The sequence below is a fragment of the Cavia porcellus genome, unplaced genomic scaffold (assembly GCF_034190915.1).
Source record: "Cavia porcellus strain 051 isolate PalLab524CR breed Dunkin Hartley unplaced genomic scaffold, mCavPor4.1 scaffold_28, whole genome shotgun sequence".
Taxonomy (NCBI): Eukaryota; Metazoa; Chordata; class Mammalia; order Rodentia; family Caviidae; genus Cavia; species Cavia porcellus.
The window spans coordinates 44357832-44375116 of record NW_026947511.1 but is presented as its reverse complement, the minus strand read 5'-3'; the positions used below and the strand labels follow the sequence as shown (position 1 = coordinate 44375116).

At 38.9% G+C, this 17285-nt stretch overlaps 1 protein-coding gene across 4 annotated transcripts in view; it reads left to right on the top strand.

The window, feature by feature from the left end:
• Positions 1–17285, top strand: part of Btbd9 (BTB domain containing 9) — a 376842-nt gene that overhangs the window by 47657 nt on the left and 311900 nt on the right. For all 4 annotated transcript variants that reach the window (XM_003473890.5, XM_013156628.3, XM_013156629.3 and 1 more), the window contains exons 5-6: positions 7660–7879; positions 11211–11330. In XM_003473890.5, coding sequence (XP_003473938.1) covers positions 7660–7879; positions 11211–11330 — 340 coding nt within the window. The remainder of the gene's footprint in view (positions 1–7659; positions 7880–11210; positions 11331–17285) is intronic.

Here is a 17285-nt window from a genome sequence, read left to right as displayed (position 1 = left end):
GAGGAAGTGATTATGGTGATGTTGAGGAATCTTTTATCTGACTTCTAAACTTGAATAATGATAAATAGCAGGCTGCCCAACCGTGATGGTGTATGCTTATAATCCCACGTACTTGGGAGGCTGAGGTAGGATCACAAGTTTTAGGTCAACCTGGGCAATGTATGGAGACCCTATTGCAAAATAAAAATAAAAAAAGGCTAGGGTAGGTCAGTGTTAGAGATCCCTGCCCCCTAGTTCCAGCTGTAGTACCATGAAGAAACAAACAAAAGCTGGGTTTTTTCCCTCTGACTTTTCAAGTATTTGAAAAGTAAGATGATAAACAGGAAGCATACTACTATTCTGTCAGACCCTTTAAAATAGATTAAATGCCGGACTGTGGGTGCAGGCCTTTAATTCCAGCACTTGCGAGGCTGAGGCAGGAGGATCCTTGCGAGTTCGAGATCTCCCTAGGCTACACAGCTCCAGGCCAGCCTGAACTGCATAGTGAGACCCTGTCTCAAAAAGAAAAAAAATTAGATTAAATATTATCAAAACTTTATTTTCTTTCAGCATACCTCTTCAGTTAGGAAAAAGGTCTAAAATTTAAGAACTGTTCCTGGGCAGATGATTTAGAAAGTTAAGTCTGCTGATTTTGGAATTGTCAGAGTTCAAACCTCTCATTCTGCTTTGGGCACATGGTACATTTCCTTAGGGATTCTTCATGAAATACAGAAGATCCTATTTTGGGAATAGGAACATAGTCACTAATGCTTTTTCTTGGTGTTCATTAGCATTGGTTTCTAGAAGGTTTGGTTCTTACAACTGTATACTCTGATTTTTTTAAACCAAATTAGAGATATTTTCAAATTTTCTTAAAAGATCTAGAGGATTTTAAATTTCTAGTGGTAGCTGGTCTTTCTGAAGATGGTTTATCTATATAAACAGTGAGCATTTATCTGTATAGCTGGAAAAAGAAAATTTTTATTGAAACTGTCTTTTCAGGAGGGTATTTGAACTACTCATACCATTCCCTTAGCATTCAGTTTATCGTAGCTATGGAAACATTTCTATTTTGAACATTAGTGCTTTTCTGGTACGTTATACTTTGTTTTGTATATCTCAGATTTTAGACTTTGGGAAAGAGAATTTCTTGTTTCTGCATGTTTATAATAAAGTGCTATATTGCAGAGTCTATCCAAAGATTTCTTTATTGAGTAAAAGTCAGTGTTTTCCTAGGACTGCTAAGTTAAATTATTAGTTAATGTGAGAGGAAAAGAGGAAAAAGGAGAGGGGAGAGTACGGAGGGGCCCGTCCTGTCAGCCCTGTACCTGTTCCTGTAGCATCCACGCATCACATCGTGGGAACCTGGCTGCGATGGCATCGTAGATGCTATTGTAACATTAAATTGTTGGGAGACTGTCCTGAGCTCTTATTAGACTGGGCCTTTTTTTTTTATTATTTTTTTAAATTTTATTTAAGGACGAAAAAAAAAGCAGAGAAAGGGTACAAGTTATACAGATTTACAGAAAAAAAAATAAACAGTAGGAAATCACTAGTTAATGGATTACATATTGTCATCTTAGAAATAATTGTTCAAGTCACAAAATCAAAAAGTGGGCATTGTAAAGTGGACATTCCAACAATGATACTGCAAATAGTTCTGTTCAATGATCCAATAAAACTCTGTGATATCATTTTCTATCTTACACACTTAAATATACATGCAGTTATATAGTTTAGAGCACTTTCTTTTCCTCTCTTTTGTACAATGACTATTACACATTTTGGGTTTCATTGCTCCCACGGTTCTTATTACTTTTTGGGAAGAGAGTAAAACCAAATGTGACATAACAGAACAGAGTTGGTCAAATCAAAAGGGTGGACATAATAGATAATGTAAAAACATAATACAAGGTGATCAACAATGGTTACCATAATGCCTCCCACTATCTCTAATAGAATTGCCTATATCACTAGTTATAATAAAATTGAACAAAACAGTAAAGAACAAAACTGACAAAACCAAAACATTGGAGACATTTGTAGGTCTTCAAAAGTAGATAAAAGTCAACGAGAATGGGCGTCATAATGAATCTCATTATCTTCACAGCTGTTGCCTAAACTTTCGAACCTGATACTATCCAGCAAAATAGAATAGGGGAACATCAGTTAAAAACAAGATGGTGAGAGTAATACAGGGCTTTAAATCGAGATAATGGAAAGTCAAAGTGGGTTACTATAATATATCCTGCTATTTTTATTTATTTTTCCCTTAATTAAAAGGATAAAAATAAAAAAGTAAATAATGGCGTGGAGATTGAGATAAAAAAGGGCATAACGGCAAAACAGCGCAGGTCAAAACGTAACTATTTAAGCAGAATAGTGTTTCACCACTAGATAATCCTGACATAAAAGTAGTTACCATATTGTCTCTTTCCTTGAAATCTTTGAGTACAACTTCGTATACTGTAGCATTAAATATATCAAAACAATGTAAAACCATTTAAGAGAATGACAGCATTACAGGGTATTTAGAATCGACTAACAGAAAATGAACAATGGTTTCTGTATAATCTCCTTGTCTTTAAAAGGTTTTTGCTTATACTATCGTACATAATAAAATCCAATAAGATACAACCTATTTAGACCAATGGAGACAGAAGAACAAAAGCTTGATGAGACTTCAAAACAAGATGATACTAAATCAATATTACCTATTAAGATTAGACTGGGCCTTTTTGAGGATTGACTGTAATTATGTCGTCTTTTTGCCTGTAGTTTTTTTTTTTAAGCACCTAATTCAGTGCCTGGATTTAGACTTAAAAACAAAGAAGCTAACAAAGTAAATCTATTCCTTGCTTCTAAACTGAAATTTGAGTCCATATCACCTGTCACGTACAGGCACTAATAACAATGAAGTTTTAGTACTTTGCGAACTTAATTGTTGCCTCTTTCCAACTGTAGTTATTTGTGATGGGTAAGTCTCATCTGTTAACTAGGGGGTTCAGACATCATTTCTGGGATTTTGGCATCATGGTGCACACCTGTAGTCCCAACACTCTGGGGGGTTGTGGCAGGAGGATTGTAGGTTTGAGCCCAGGCTAGGTAACATAGTGACTCAGTGAGACTCTGTCTCAAATCTTAAAAGTCTGGGAATGTAGTTCAGTGCCAAAGCCCTGGGCTTAATACTGCAAGGCCTACAAGACAAACCAGCACAAAACGCTTCTCTAATGCCTGCTTTTCTGTGGAGGTGTGGAGGGGCTATATATGTGTGCTGGTCCCATTAGACAGTGAGCTCCTGAGGTCAAGTCCAACACGATGGCCAACACACAAAAGGACACTTAGGACCTTTAAACAAAGATGGTCTCGGTGAGCTCCGTTACCAAGTAAAGTAGGTGCCTAGAGCTAGAACCACAATGCTGGACTTCAGCCGTATAAGAACAGTGCTCTTCCATGGCTGTCCTGCCTGGGTTCCTTTTGGCGTACCTTTTGTGATGCATGCATACGTTTTGTAGTGTGTTGAAATATCATGGTTGTATAATGTGGGAAGGAGGCTGCAGAGAGTTGGGGGAATGGGGAAAGCTAAGCCCGGGTGGCGGCCGAGAAGTCAGCTGCGGTGCCGCGGTGGTCAGCATTACAGGAAGGGAAAATGCGCGCATTCCCTATGGAAGTGGAGATGGGGAGAAATGATGAGGGTGACAGAGCAGGGGAAGGAGATTCCAGGGAACTGATTTGGCAGCCAGGTGGACATCAGGGTGAACGTCCAGGTCTACCTACAGGTAATGGAGATTTTTACAAAAGATAGTTAAGGACGTAGAACAAATAAAGGAAGACACAAGATAATCAGCCACTATCACTCAGAGTTTGATACTGTGTCACTGGGGATGCATGCTCTATCTGTCCTTATTTTTTCTGATAATTGACTTCTTTGTACCTAGCTATAAAGAAAGTTTAATTTTTCCTAACAGTTAAAAAATATATTAAAACTTAAAAATACAAAGTAAGTTTTGATAGACATCTATTCTCTTATTTAATTCTACGATGTATTTTTTGGGAGTTTTTTTCTGACAGTAAACAGGTAAATTTTTATGATTTGAATTTTTTCATGATCACACTTCCTATTAATATCATCACTTAAATAGATTTTGCAAAGATTACTTCAAGTCATGCTTTTATCCAGTAAGATTCTTTTTTTTTTTTTTTTTTTTGGTCTTTTTCGTTTTTATCGGTACCAGGGATCGAACTCATGACTGCCTGCATGCAAGGCAGGTGCTTATGCCACTGAGCTAAATCTCCAGCCCTTATCCAGTAAGATTCTTACAGTTATAGTCACTGTGAGAGAATTTCCACTTGTATAAACGTTCTCCATTTTGAGTAAAAAGATACTCTCCAGGAATGAACCTATGGAAAGCAGATAGAAAAGTTCCTTAGCCACTCATGAAATAAACTTCACAAGTAGACTGTGGTAGAAAAACTTCACAAGTAGGCTGTGGTAGAAACTTCATTTGTATTTTAGACTCTAGATGCAGTTATTTGAAACTCTTGTGCCTAGTGTGTTATTTTAGCTTGGTAAGTTTTAGTGCTGGGGAAGCTCACGCTGAGAGGAATGAAAGGGGACATCACTTTCTGAGTGTGGCGCTCGATCTTCTTCTTGGCTCAGTCTTGATTTGTGCTATCAGAACTAGAGGAGAGGGTCCAGGATCAGCAGCAGAAGGCTTGGTGCCTGCGCATTTTACACCTCGCAAGGTGGGGAACACACTTACGGTTACTTTTATCAAGTGGTTATGCATCACTGGTAGGTGAATAACACGGATTTGAAGCTCTCATTTGCTGCTTGTGAACGGCTTCCTCTTTAGACTGGAGGTACCAGAGGGAAGGGCCTTTCTTGGTCTAGTTCACTAAGTTACTCCCAGTGCTTTGCACAGTGCCTCGCGTGGAGTATGTCCTCATAAACCCTTTGATCCAGTGAGTGTTGTACTACATAGTAACTTAAGCATATGTTCTTTGTAATATAATTTGAAATAACTCTGTGAGGTACATTGTGAAAAATACTATTTTTAGACGGGAAAACAGACTAAGAAAGATTGAAGCTTAAATTGAGGGGTAGTGAACAATAGAACCTGAGTCTCAAATCTAGACTTCTTTCACTTTAAGTTGAACTCTCTTCCTTCCCTTTCCTGGCTCCTCCCTTCTTTCCTTTTCTGTATCAGACTGCCTGTTTCTTTCCTCTGGGTCTTGACAATCTGAGAGGGAGGTGGGGGCTAGAGAGGGAAAAATTATGGTCATCCCATCAGAAACCCTCCTGCTGAGGGAGGGAGCAGAGAAGCATATAAAAATGGGGCCCCTGTCAGTGACCGCCTGGGTTCTAATTCAGCTGTGCTACTTGCTGGTGGCCTGACCTTGGACAAATAGGTCTGTCTAACTGTCTCTGCCTCCCCTTTTGTCTTACATGCGGTAAAATGTAATCATGGTGCTGCAGCCAAAGGATTGCTTTGAGGGGTAAATCAAAGGCACTCATATTTTCGAAGAGCTTGGACAGAGTCTAGCACATAGTGTATTACACAGGTTTGTTGAAGAGAATGTGGATGCTTATCATCAGCTAATAGGCCTTAGAAAGCTGACCATTTAAACCACGTAAGCTTCTGGGGGTAAGACGCTGGGTAGGGCTCCAATGTTTTGTTCCTTTTTTTTTGCTGGTTACATGTGTGTTAGTTACTTTTTACTGGTGGCTGAGACAAAATACCTGATGCCCAAAATTGGGAAAGGAAAGGTTTATTTCTTACAGTTTTTGAAGGTTTCAGTCCATACTCAATTGGCTCCACGGTAGGGTGGCATGGCAGGGCCACAGTTCATGGCGGCTGCAGACAGCAAGGGGGAAACCATAAGAGAGAGAGAGACACCCCTTCTTCCTGTCATTACATTGTATGCTGGCTCCACCCCTAGGTGGGTGTAGCACTGACATCATCAATCTAAGCCCTGGACAATGAACCAATCATAAATGCACAATGCAAGCGTGTGAGGCCTGGGGGCCACCAACATAAACGATGATACCTTGGTTTTTTGTCTGTAATTTAAATCCCACCCTGCCCTCTGCTTTTCAGGTGCAGTCATTTTCTTCTTGTGGAGCCTCTCTCTTTGTCTGTCCTTACTAAATATGTTTTTTTTTTCTTTCTTTTCTTTCTTTTTTTTTTTTTTTTTTTGTGGTACTGGGGATCGAACTCATGACCTTCTGTTTGCCAGGCAGACATTTAAGCACTGAGCTAAATCCCCAGCCCTACTAATACGTTTTAAAACCAGCTTTCCAAGAAATCTGCAATGAGGAATTACTAACCATCTTTTCTATAGGAGCCTGATTATAGCTCATACTTTCCCATCCTCAAATCACATGGCCAAAATATGTGTGAGAATTTAGTATTTATTTATAATCACCAGATGTGCATCATTTTCTTACTGGATACTTTTAAAATATATGTTTAATACCATAATAATGGGCTGTTTTTATTTATTTATTTATTTTTGTCTTTTTCTTTTTTATTGGTATCGGGGATCGAACTCACGACTGCCTGCTTGCAAGGCAGGTGCTTATGCCGCTGAGCTAAATCCCCAGCCTCAATGGGCTGTTTTTAAAGAGTATACCATATACTTTATAAACATCATCTCATTTAATCCTTAAAAAACCCTAAGGGATAGACACACCCCCATTATGAAACTGAAGTTTAAAGAGGGTATTTTTCCCTAAGTGAGGACACATCTGGTTAAAGGCAGAGCCACGTTTAAAATTCTCAGCTGGTTTCTGCACCTCTTGTCTTTCCATGGGGAGGGTCAGTACATAGGGGCTGATTCCAAAGCTTTGAAGTATAATTTGCATAGTGGTTTTCAGAGTTCCAGGCTTATTTGGTGCCTAATAAACCTCATATTGGAGAGGGGAGGGAATTTAATAATATAATAATTTTGACTATAAATTTTCATCTAAAACTCTCGAGGGAGGTAAAGAGTTAAACATAACATTTTTTTTTTTAGCTAGATGAATGGATTGAGCATGTCCGTGTGTGACTGACAGCTATGCCATATTGGAACCCTTCTGTGTCTCGGTTTTATCAGATGTCTGCCTGTTTACTTCACTTTCATGTGTTGTCCTCAGTCCAGCTGGCAGGCAGAGGTCATCTTACGTGCTGTTTCCATCCAGTAGACATTAAATTAGAGCTGCTAACAGAATTACCTCAGAAGAGCTGAGTTCATCCCAGTACATGCTTTTTCCAGTATTAGTAACTTCTTCTTGGAAAGGTTTAGTCCCAGACACATTGTGGCTGTGATAGCAACTTTAAATTTAAACTCAGAATAGGTGTTTGTTGTTTTTTTTCCCCCTTGAGACAGGGTCTCACTGTGTAGTTCAGGCAGGCCTTAAACTTACCATGTAGCTTAGGCTGGCCTCAAACTTGAGGCAAATCCTCCTGCCTCAGCCTCCCAAGTGCTAGGTTTACAGATGTGAGCCACCATGCCCTGCTTCTGAATGCTGTTTTAATCCATATCATCTATACCTATAGACTTTCCTAGGCCGTTTTAAAAATAAAATGGAGATACTGAATCAACTGGAGTGCTAGCATTTTATCTTTTTGACAAAAATGTAGACTAATTAGATAAGTAAACATTAACCCTGCATTTTCTATTTTGTAATTGCAGTACCAGAAGAAAACATTGCGACCATGAAGTATGGAGCCCAGGTGGTGAAAGGGGAACTGAAGTCTGCCCTGCTGGATGGTGATACTCAGAATTACGATTTGGATCATGGATTTTCTAGGCACCCAATTGATGATGATTGCCGTTCTGGCATTGAGATTAAGCTAGGTCAACCATCCATTATCAATCACATACGGATCTTGCTGTGGGACCGGGATAGCCGGTGAGTCATCAGCCTGACTTGGAGAGAAACTGGCCTGTCTGATGGCAGCGGCCTGTCTTTGTGATCATCTGCTGTGGTTTTACAGATTTTAATGATTTATGTGTTGGTGATTATTTGGCTGTGTTTCTTGAAGGTTAGTTTTGTGGGAAGACGTAGATTATAGATTCTATATATTTTTTAAAAATGATGCTTTCCCCCCCATTGATAAAAGCACTGACTATATGTTTTGTGTGTGTGTGTATGTAATAGAAAGTAACGACCACATAGAAGAAAGTAAAAATTGGTAGTAATCTCACCACCCATTATGAAAATTTGTATGTATCTAATTATGCCCCGTACCAGGGATTAAATCCAGGGGTAGGAAGGCATCTACCTCTGAGTTATATTTCTGGCCTCTAACATTTATGTGTGTATATATAAATGTGAAATTAATTTGTTTATTAGTATTGGTACATGTTTGCAGTGCATAATACTTATGTTCCTCATGGGGAGTTGGTGTATATATATAAAATGCATCTTAATTCTTTTTTTTTTTATTTAGAGGAAAAAAGCAAAACAGAAAAAAGGGTAGATGTACAGAATTTCCAAAAAAAGCAGTAAGAAATCACTAGTTGATAAATTACATATTGTTATCTTAGAAGTAGTTGCTCAAGTTTCAAAATCAAAGCATAAAAAGTGGACAGTCAGACAATGACAGCACAAATCAATCCGTTTGATGAATTCTTCTATTTTTGTTATGGATACATAGGTGCATATGTGAACACACACAAACCTGCATGTTGTTTTAAAAAAAGTAAGTTTTTAAAGATTACATAAAAACCAACTGCACTTTTTAATTAATATATTTAAAACATTCTAACCTTTTAAAAAGATTTCTCTTAAATGTTTCTTGTAATGGTTTGGTGGAATACCACCATACAGGTGGTATTATTTACTGGATTCCTTACTGTTGAATATTATGATATTTTTTGTAGGTAGTTTTTGGGGTGTATGTATGTGTTTAGGAGTGCTGGTGATGAAAGCTATGGCTTCATACATGCTAGGCTAGCACTCTGTCGTTGAGCTATATCCATAGCGCTATGACAATTATTTAAATGGGTGAAAAGAGCTACTGTCCTTTAGTGTATGGGTGAATATCTTCAAAATAATGAGAAAATTTGGTGGGCCATAGTCTGGGAGCCTACCCATTTTCTCAGTGGCGTCAGGATTCTGCTTTCTTTCTAGCTGCTGTGATGGTTTTACCCACTGTGACTTGCAGGGTCCATCCATGATGGCAGGATAGCAAGGCAATGTGGGAGACCAGGATTGAACTGCCTCTCATTGCTGCTTATATTACACTAAGCTCTGCACACCCAGAAGCTTGCTCTCGCTCTCGCTCTCACATCTTTGGGTATCGACATGAGGGGCTTTGTAGTAACAGTGATGGTGCCCTGTGAATTTCACAGGGTGCTGCATTTCTCTCTTTGGCTCCTTTGGCCAACATCCTGGTGGCCTTTTAGCCCATTTGAGCCATGTGTGAGGGAAGAGACAAGGGTCACCATTTGTATATGCAGTGAGGTTTTGAGATTCTCCAGGTTATTGCTCCTTGACTTTACTTTCTTTCTCCCAGTGCTGAGGTTCGAACCCAGGACCTCAAGCATGCTGGGTAAGCACTCTACAATTTAGCTACATCTCTGCCCTTCTTTTTTTTTTTTTAATTAAGAATATATTTCCTGGGGCTGGGGATTTAGCTCAGCGGCATAACCACCTGCCTTGCAAGCAGGTGATTGTGAGTTCGATCCTGGGTACCGATTAAAAAAAAAAAAAGAATATATTTCCTGACATATATCTTTGATATAATTTGACTTTTTTTCCCTAAAGCTTTCACTCTGAAGTACATCCCAGGCCTCTTTTTTTAAATTTTGTGACATGGTGATCAGGTTGGGACTGAATTTATGATCCTCCTGTCTCTGCTTCCCAGAATGTTGGGATTGCAGGTGTTCACCACCACACCTGGCATAACTTTGTTTAATTGGCAAGTGAGTCTAATTCACATAGCCATTTCCAAGAGCCTCTCATTAATAACAGTGTAATAATATTTATATAGCTCTTTCATTTTTCCTCTGTGGTAGGCACTGTTCTAAAAGCTTTACATATTTCATCTAATTAGTACAGAAATTAGTACAGAATAATAAAAAACATGTAGGAATATTTGAAACTGAAAGCAGTTATCATTGTTTCCATGGTGTTAAGTATTTATAGTTGACTTTTTTATAGTACCTATTACTTTTATGGGGGACTTAACTTTACCACATCACTCATAACTCTTCTTTTCTCACAGAAATTGTTATTCTAAGCAAAGGTGAAAAATTCAGAATCTTAAGCCAAAAAGATTCTGACGTGCTTTAAAATTATATCTTGCATTACTGATAACTCGGAGAGGTTCAATAAAAGGTTATAACCAGTTTGAGACTGAGCGATAAAATGAATGGGAGTTGAGGGGACAGCAGAAAATGAGGCAGCGCCACAAAATCAGCTGACCTTTCCTGGTCACAACTGTGGGTTGCAGGCTGACATTTATGGTCACCTAAATCTTCAAGATTGTTCCTGTTGATATTACAGTACCAATAATAACTGCATCTCAAATTTAAATTCGGCTTATGACAAAGGAATATAGATTTGTTCAGTGTGGAACCAGCATGGAATGGTCCAGGGCAGCTGACTGGGGAGGATAATGGCCTATTTTCATTACTGTCAGGTTATTAGTTGGCAAGTTTTAAGTTGTACCCAAAAGAAACATGGATTATCTCTTCATCCATCTCGTTTATTTTTTTGCAGGCTGCTTGAATGTGTGGAGTGGGAGGAGAATGAGGGGTAGCAGAAGATAAACTAGCCTTTTTGGGGAGCCCTCCTAGTTGCTTTTCTTCCTGAGAAGGGAGGGCTGGGTACCCAGGCCAGGGCCCTAAAGGGAGACGGCACACCTGCTTCTGTTTTCTGGTCTCTCTCTTTTTTCCCTCCCTTTCTCCTGTTTGGCTCTATTAATTTGCTAATACATTATGGCCATGGCATCCTGGCCATGTTTGAAAAGGAACAAATGTCTTGCATGTCTGATAGGTGCTAAGCTATGGTCCTTGTTTAAGCAGTGTATGGTTTGATAAGGCAGACACAAAAGCTGAGAGAATTCTAATACATGAGGTACATGTTACACTAAAAGAATTTTGTACAACTTTCATTGTTATCAGAAGTTGAGTTTTTGCAGAAAATGTAATTAGTAAGTTCTATATATTTATGCCATTTACTACTTTAAATATAGCTTTGTATTTTAATGATTTTTTTTCTGCTTTGTTTGTAGATCTTACTCCTACTTTATTGAAGTGTCAATGGATGAACTTGATTGGATCAGAGTGATAGATCATTCACACTATCTGTGTCGGTCTTGGCAGAAGCTGTATTTTCCAGCCCGTGTTTGCAGGTTAGTTCTCATGGTTAATAAATGATTTTCATTCCTATTTAAAAATACATGGCAAGGTCATGAGTTTGATTCCCAGTACCCCAAAAGGTAAAAATACATATGTGTGTGTGTGTGTGTGTGTGTGTGTGTAATTTGAGAAGGAGATGGGAATCTTGTAGAAGAAGAGTGTTTCAGACTGTCAACTACCAAACTCAACCCATGGGGGAAAAACTTATGCAACATTATGTGCCTTGATGTTTAGAATGCAGTGGAGCTATTCTACATGTTTTGTATCATGGTTATGTGTAGAAATGTGAAGAATAAGGGACAGGGGACACTAGATAAGCTGAAATGCCTTTTAACACTCAGTGCTATATTTTGAAAATAAAATTATTGTTAGGGACTGGATTCTTCCCACAAAAGCTATGAGAAATATTTCTAGAGGCTTTCCAGGCTGTGCCCAGCACCACGGGGAGGGTTTTGAATGGCAGAGTGCATGTTCTGGCTATCTGTGTTCTTTCTCTAGGTAGTGGTTCTCAGATGTGTTTGACCAGACAGGTGTCTCAAGTGGCTGGGAGTGTGGTTGACTGGAGTCCATGTTGACGTCTTGTCTTCCTCTGTGTTACTTCAGCTTGCATTGTTAATTATATTGCAGCCCCCATTAGGATTGTTTTTTTTTTTAAATGGATTCAACCTTTATTGTGGGAGTGGGTTACTTATAAAAGAATAAGTTCAGTTTTCTTTTCTCTCCCTCTTCCCTTCTCATCTTCCCTCTCGCCTTCACACCTTCAGCCTGAATGCCACTGCCAGATCCTTTGCACTCAGTCTTAGACATACAATGTTCCAGAGTCTTTGGACAGCTCCACAGGTCTCAGGAGTGGATTGGCTTTAATATCCTCAATGAGCTCCATCATAGGTTGCAAGCACTGTATAGGGAACTTGGCCTCAAGAAAACACAGAGAGTTTTGCAGGGCTCAGCCACTGGGGTCATCTTCAGTCAGGCTCCTTGAATTTAGATCTGCTTCTCTAGGCAGTTAGAGGTCCAGCAAGTCTGGTCCTTACTTTCTCTTGGCAATGGTTGTTAAATGAACAATGGTTGAGTTTAATCTTTTATGGGAAGGAAAACAGTAAGTCACTGTCTGGCTCCCCACAGAGGGAGTGTGACCACAGAGGTTAGCTGGCCCCACTCTGGGTAATCTCTAAGGTCCCTTTGGCCTGCTGGCTATAATGCCACGGTGAACCCCCACCATAGTTATGGTACTAAGAAGATCAAATGCAGAGATTTGTAGGCCAATAGAAAGGCTCAGGCTGTTCAGCAACCAGTCCTCCCCTGACCCATCAACTCCATCGTCATTTCGAAAAAGGCAAGGTCATCTAATTGCAGTGTTTCCTGTCACAGAAAGCCTGCACAGAAAGTTCACCAACAATGATCACTGCAAAATGAATTCATACATTCAGGATCAGGGCTTTTTTTCAGGCTTCGAAATACATCATAATTATGGAGACCTCCTCCTAAAGGCACATAGCTTGCAGGACCCATTAGGATTGTTTTTAAAAAGTATTGAAAACCTACTGTTATTGTATTTCATATTCTCCCTTTATGTGTAAATCATTGTTAAACTTTCTAAACTTCTGCAAAATCTGTACAAATTAATGAATTTGGGAGTTGGGAAAGGTCATTAAAGGGCCCTGAAATTCTGACATTTTTCTACTGGAAGTTGTTCCCAGATATTCTCTACCTTCAGGTCCAAGATCAAAAGCAGAAAGTGGTTGGTTCTTTTAGTCAGGCGTGGCAGGAAGAAAAGGGAAGGGACATTGTGGCCATCTACCAGCAAGCATGTGACGCTGGCACGGCCACCACCACCACCTGTGACTGAAACAGACTGCTGTGTGACTTAGTGGAGGGGAGGGGGTGCCCCACAGCACTTGGTCTCTTGGTCATGAGTTACCCTTGCAGCTGTGATACTCGTGGCACAGCAGCAGGTCCAAATTCTTCTAGCACAAGAACTCCACAAAGCTTTCAGCCTCTAGTACAGTAAAGAATGTGCCAACATTTGTTTTTAAAGGTGTGACTGGACATAATGTCGTTACACAGGAATCTGCTTGTGTGAAAATGAACAAAGCCAGTTTCATTCCCAAAGAGGGACTGAAGTGTCTCAGACCCGTCAGTTGTTGTTTTATCAGAGAGATTTTGAGTGAATTAAAATAAGAGGGACAAGAAATCAAGTGAAGACTCCCTATCTCAGAGCTGCCTATGGATACTGGCAGAATAACTGAGTTTGAGTCTGCATTGACTCAAGCTGCTATGATTGTGTAGGTTTAAAAACGAACAGCATATAATAACCAAAGTGCCTGACATGAACCGAAGGACATTGTTTGTGTTTAATTTGAAGCAATGGAAATGTGGTACTTGCCGTGACTGTGTACACCTGGCAGCTCCAGGTGTAAGGAGCGAAGCCCTCCAACATCACTTCAGCCTTTTGGAAGATATACTTCCCCTTCACTTACCAATGGGTGTTATTTACAGTTAGTCCTTATTTTGCCAGTGCAGAACATTGATGTATTCACGATGCTGGCTTTTGTCTTGGTATTTCAGTTCCCAAATCTGAAATACTGACCAAGAGTGGTATTAGAAATTAATGATGGCCACAAGAGGAAGACGTCTCAATAGCCAGTTTGTAAGAAAGTTAAGGAAAAACCCTTATAACCACCTTACCATTATTAACTACGGTAGCCCTTAATGAACTCTGCCTTTGTGATAGGTTAGATTTTGATACTTTTTAAAATGGATCTAGGAATAATCTCCCTTGATTACCCAAGAATGTCTAGTGTTTCGAATCATTACAATCATTATTGACTACTTGACGTTCTAAAAACACTTGCAGGAACTTCACTGAGCAACTACACACTTCATTCCCTTAGCATAGCAGCGTTTAGTTTGCATAATATTAATTTGCATGTTTGTATGTTACCATTGTTCTTCAGTGTCCTTTGTTTGTCTTGCCTTTGATACCAAAATTACAAGCTCTTAAAGGCAAGGATTATAGACTCTAATCTTTTAGTATTTTGGCACAATATTTAGTAGATAGTGTATAGATGTTTGGAGTTTGTGGTGTTAAAGCACTGGATATGTAGTGAGAGATTGATTTAACAACAATAATATGTACATATATTTGTTGGTGCTTTTTATCAAATGTACTCATTAACTTGAGTGTGAGTACTGGAAGATTCCCTGGAGAGGAAAATGGTCTGTACTATTTGTAAAGGTTATTCTCTCCGATGTTTTTTTTTTGAAACTGAACTTTGAGATTCTTCTTGAAGGATATGACTGTAATGTTTTGATAAAAGATTCCATCCATTGCATTCACAGAAGAGATACTCTTTGAATTAGAAGTGGTAGATTACCATTTCCTCTCTCTGAGGCTACATAAAATTGTCTATAAATCAGCATTGTTAGTAAAGGAACTGGGTTGTGGAGTTAGAGCTCCTCTCAAATCATAGTTTTTACCTCAAACTTGCATTGTGATAAGTTGCGCCTTTCTGATCCCTGTGATCTGTACCTACCAACGGGAACAGTATCCTCCTCATCATGAACTTTGCCACGAGAAATGAAGGAAATAACAGGTACTAAGTGCAGTTCCTTATGGGAAGCAGAGGTTCAGTGAATAAGTGGTTTTTATTAATTTTCCTAAATTGTGAGACTCAACTGATGCTTGATCTTTATCAGTGGCAGTTCTCACTTTGCCCCCACTTTCCTTAACTCAAGAGCTAAGTTCTTTGGGCAGTTTTCTGAGTTGCCTATAAATCGCAATCTTGAATATGCCTTTAACTGTTCCCTTTATCTTAATAACCTGCCCATTTTATGTTTCTGAAATTTTATATGTTTAGGTTTTGGCAAAGCATTTTTTATTTTGGTAAAATACACAGTGTAACATAAAATTTGCCATTTATATATCTTGTGTAATGTAATTCAGTCAACATTTACCTTGCTAAGGTAGTGGGTGCTATCTAATGGCAGTCAGGGTAACGTTAGGCCTCAAAGCCAGAGTGATGGTTCCACTGCGGCCGAGAGTAGAAGTGATTGACTGGGTTTTTCTGAACTCTCTGAGGTAAGCAGGGATAACTCTCGCCAAAAGCTTAGGCCAATCATCTCCCTTAACCCTTAGCTATAGATGAAGAAAAGTTACTTATTTTACACACAGTTTTTCATGCCCCCCAGAATCATCTTACGTCTTTGCAAGCTTCCTTTTTCTCTCCTTTATCGTGATCCACAAGCTTCAAATATTTTTCTTTACTGTCTGGTAAGGTTTTCCCAATATTTTCCATAGTTTGCTTAAATGGTAAAGCCTAGGACTCAATGGAAAACACTAGTAAAAAGTGGCAATTATTGAGTATCCTAGGGATTTTATAATTAATTTCTAGCTATTTCACAACATGATGCTTTTAGTTTGGCAGTCATATAATACAGCTGAAATGTAAGACGACTTGGTAACAGAGCTCCATCTTAGGCCATTTTGTGTTGCTATTTCAAAGACTGGGTGTTTTATAAGGAAAACAGATTCTGACTCGCAGTTGTGATTTCTGGAAAGTCCAAACAGCATGGTGCTGGCTACCTGGCTGTGTCCCACCATGGTGGGAAGGGAACTGGCCATGTGGAGGGGGAGCCAAGCACACGAGATGGCCTTTTATAAAAATTTGCTGTCATGAGAAGTAGCTCAGTTGTATGACAGTCACGAGAGTTCTCCCCAGGGTGTTGCTCCCTGACCTATCCCATTCCCTTGGCCTGTTCTTACAGATACCACTTAGTATGGTCACATTGGGTATGCAGGGACTCTATCCAGGTTCCACCAATTAAACATAACAGCACCTCCTCTTCTGAACCTGTCACCAGTGGAGGTATTGGTAACATGTTGCCCTTGTAGTTTATGATTTATAAGCACATTGTTATTTTACTTTGAATTTATCACTGAGTTAAAGTATCTTTGAATACTGGGCATTTGTTCTTATTTATGAAAAGGTGGTTTTTGTCTTCCGTATATTTCTTTTTCCGGAATGGTTATCTTTTTCTTTTTGACTTGTGAGAACTTTATATTGATACCGTGGTATATCTAAGTATATATAATGACATTATTTTGTCAACAGTACCATTTTGTCTGTTATGTATTGTACAGTTGGTTATTAGTTTTTTGAGTTTGTTGGTAATTTTTAACCTTACTTTTAAAAATGTAGTGACATCTATTGTTGGTCTTTTAAAAAATGATTTATGATTTGATAGCATGTTTAGGAAGGTATTCCTCTAGCTTTAAACTATGCTGTGTTTTCATATATTTTTATCTACTACTTTAATAAACGTTATGTTAAATATTCAGCCAGATTTTTTTGTATATATTTGCAGGTAGGAGGAGGCAGCTGACTAAGACATTCATTAATAATGATTTCTTTCCACACTCTTGTGGAAGGCCATATTTATCAAGTGCTGAATTCTAGCATGTATTCTACTTTGTTCCATTGATTTCTTTGCTTTTGCTGAATGTTTTAATTATTTTCATTTCCATTCTCTCCCTTTCCTCTTTTTTTAGAATGAGAAGTTACAGTGCACCAAATGTGTCGCAGAAAAAAGAAAGGATATTTGAGCAAATCTGTCAGCCTGTCTCCTGGTCTCAGGGGTCACATTAGGGGCTGTAAGTGATGATAAACATCTCACTAGAATGGCTTTATTTTCACTTAGAACAAGAAACTTAGGCATGCTTTACCAGCTAAGGAAATAGATTTATCTTCATTTATTCCTCTGTTTACTCATTCATCACTTGCTCATTCAACAAATAAGCTCGCACTTTGTGCTGTGCATCTAACGTGGTACCGAGGCCGTAACACTGATGAAAACTTGCCAGAGTTTCTGCGCTCATGGAATTTTGGAGAAGCAGATATAAACAAGCTATAAGAACACAGAGGGTAATGATTAATATTTTGAAGATG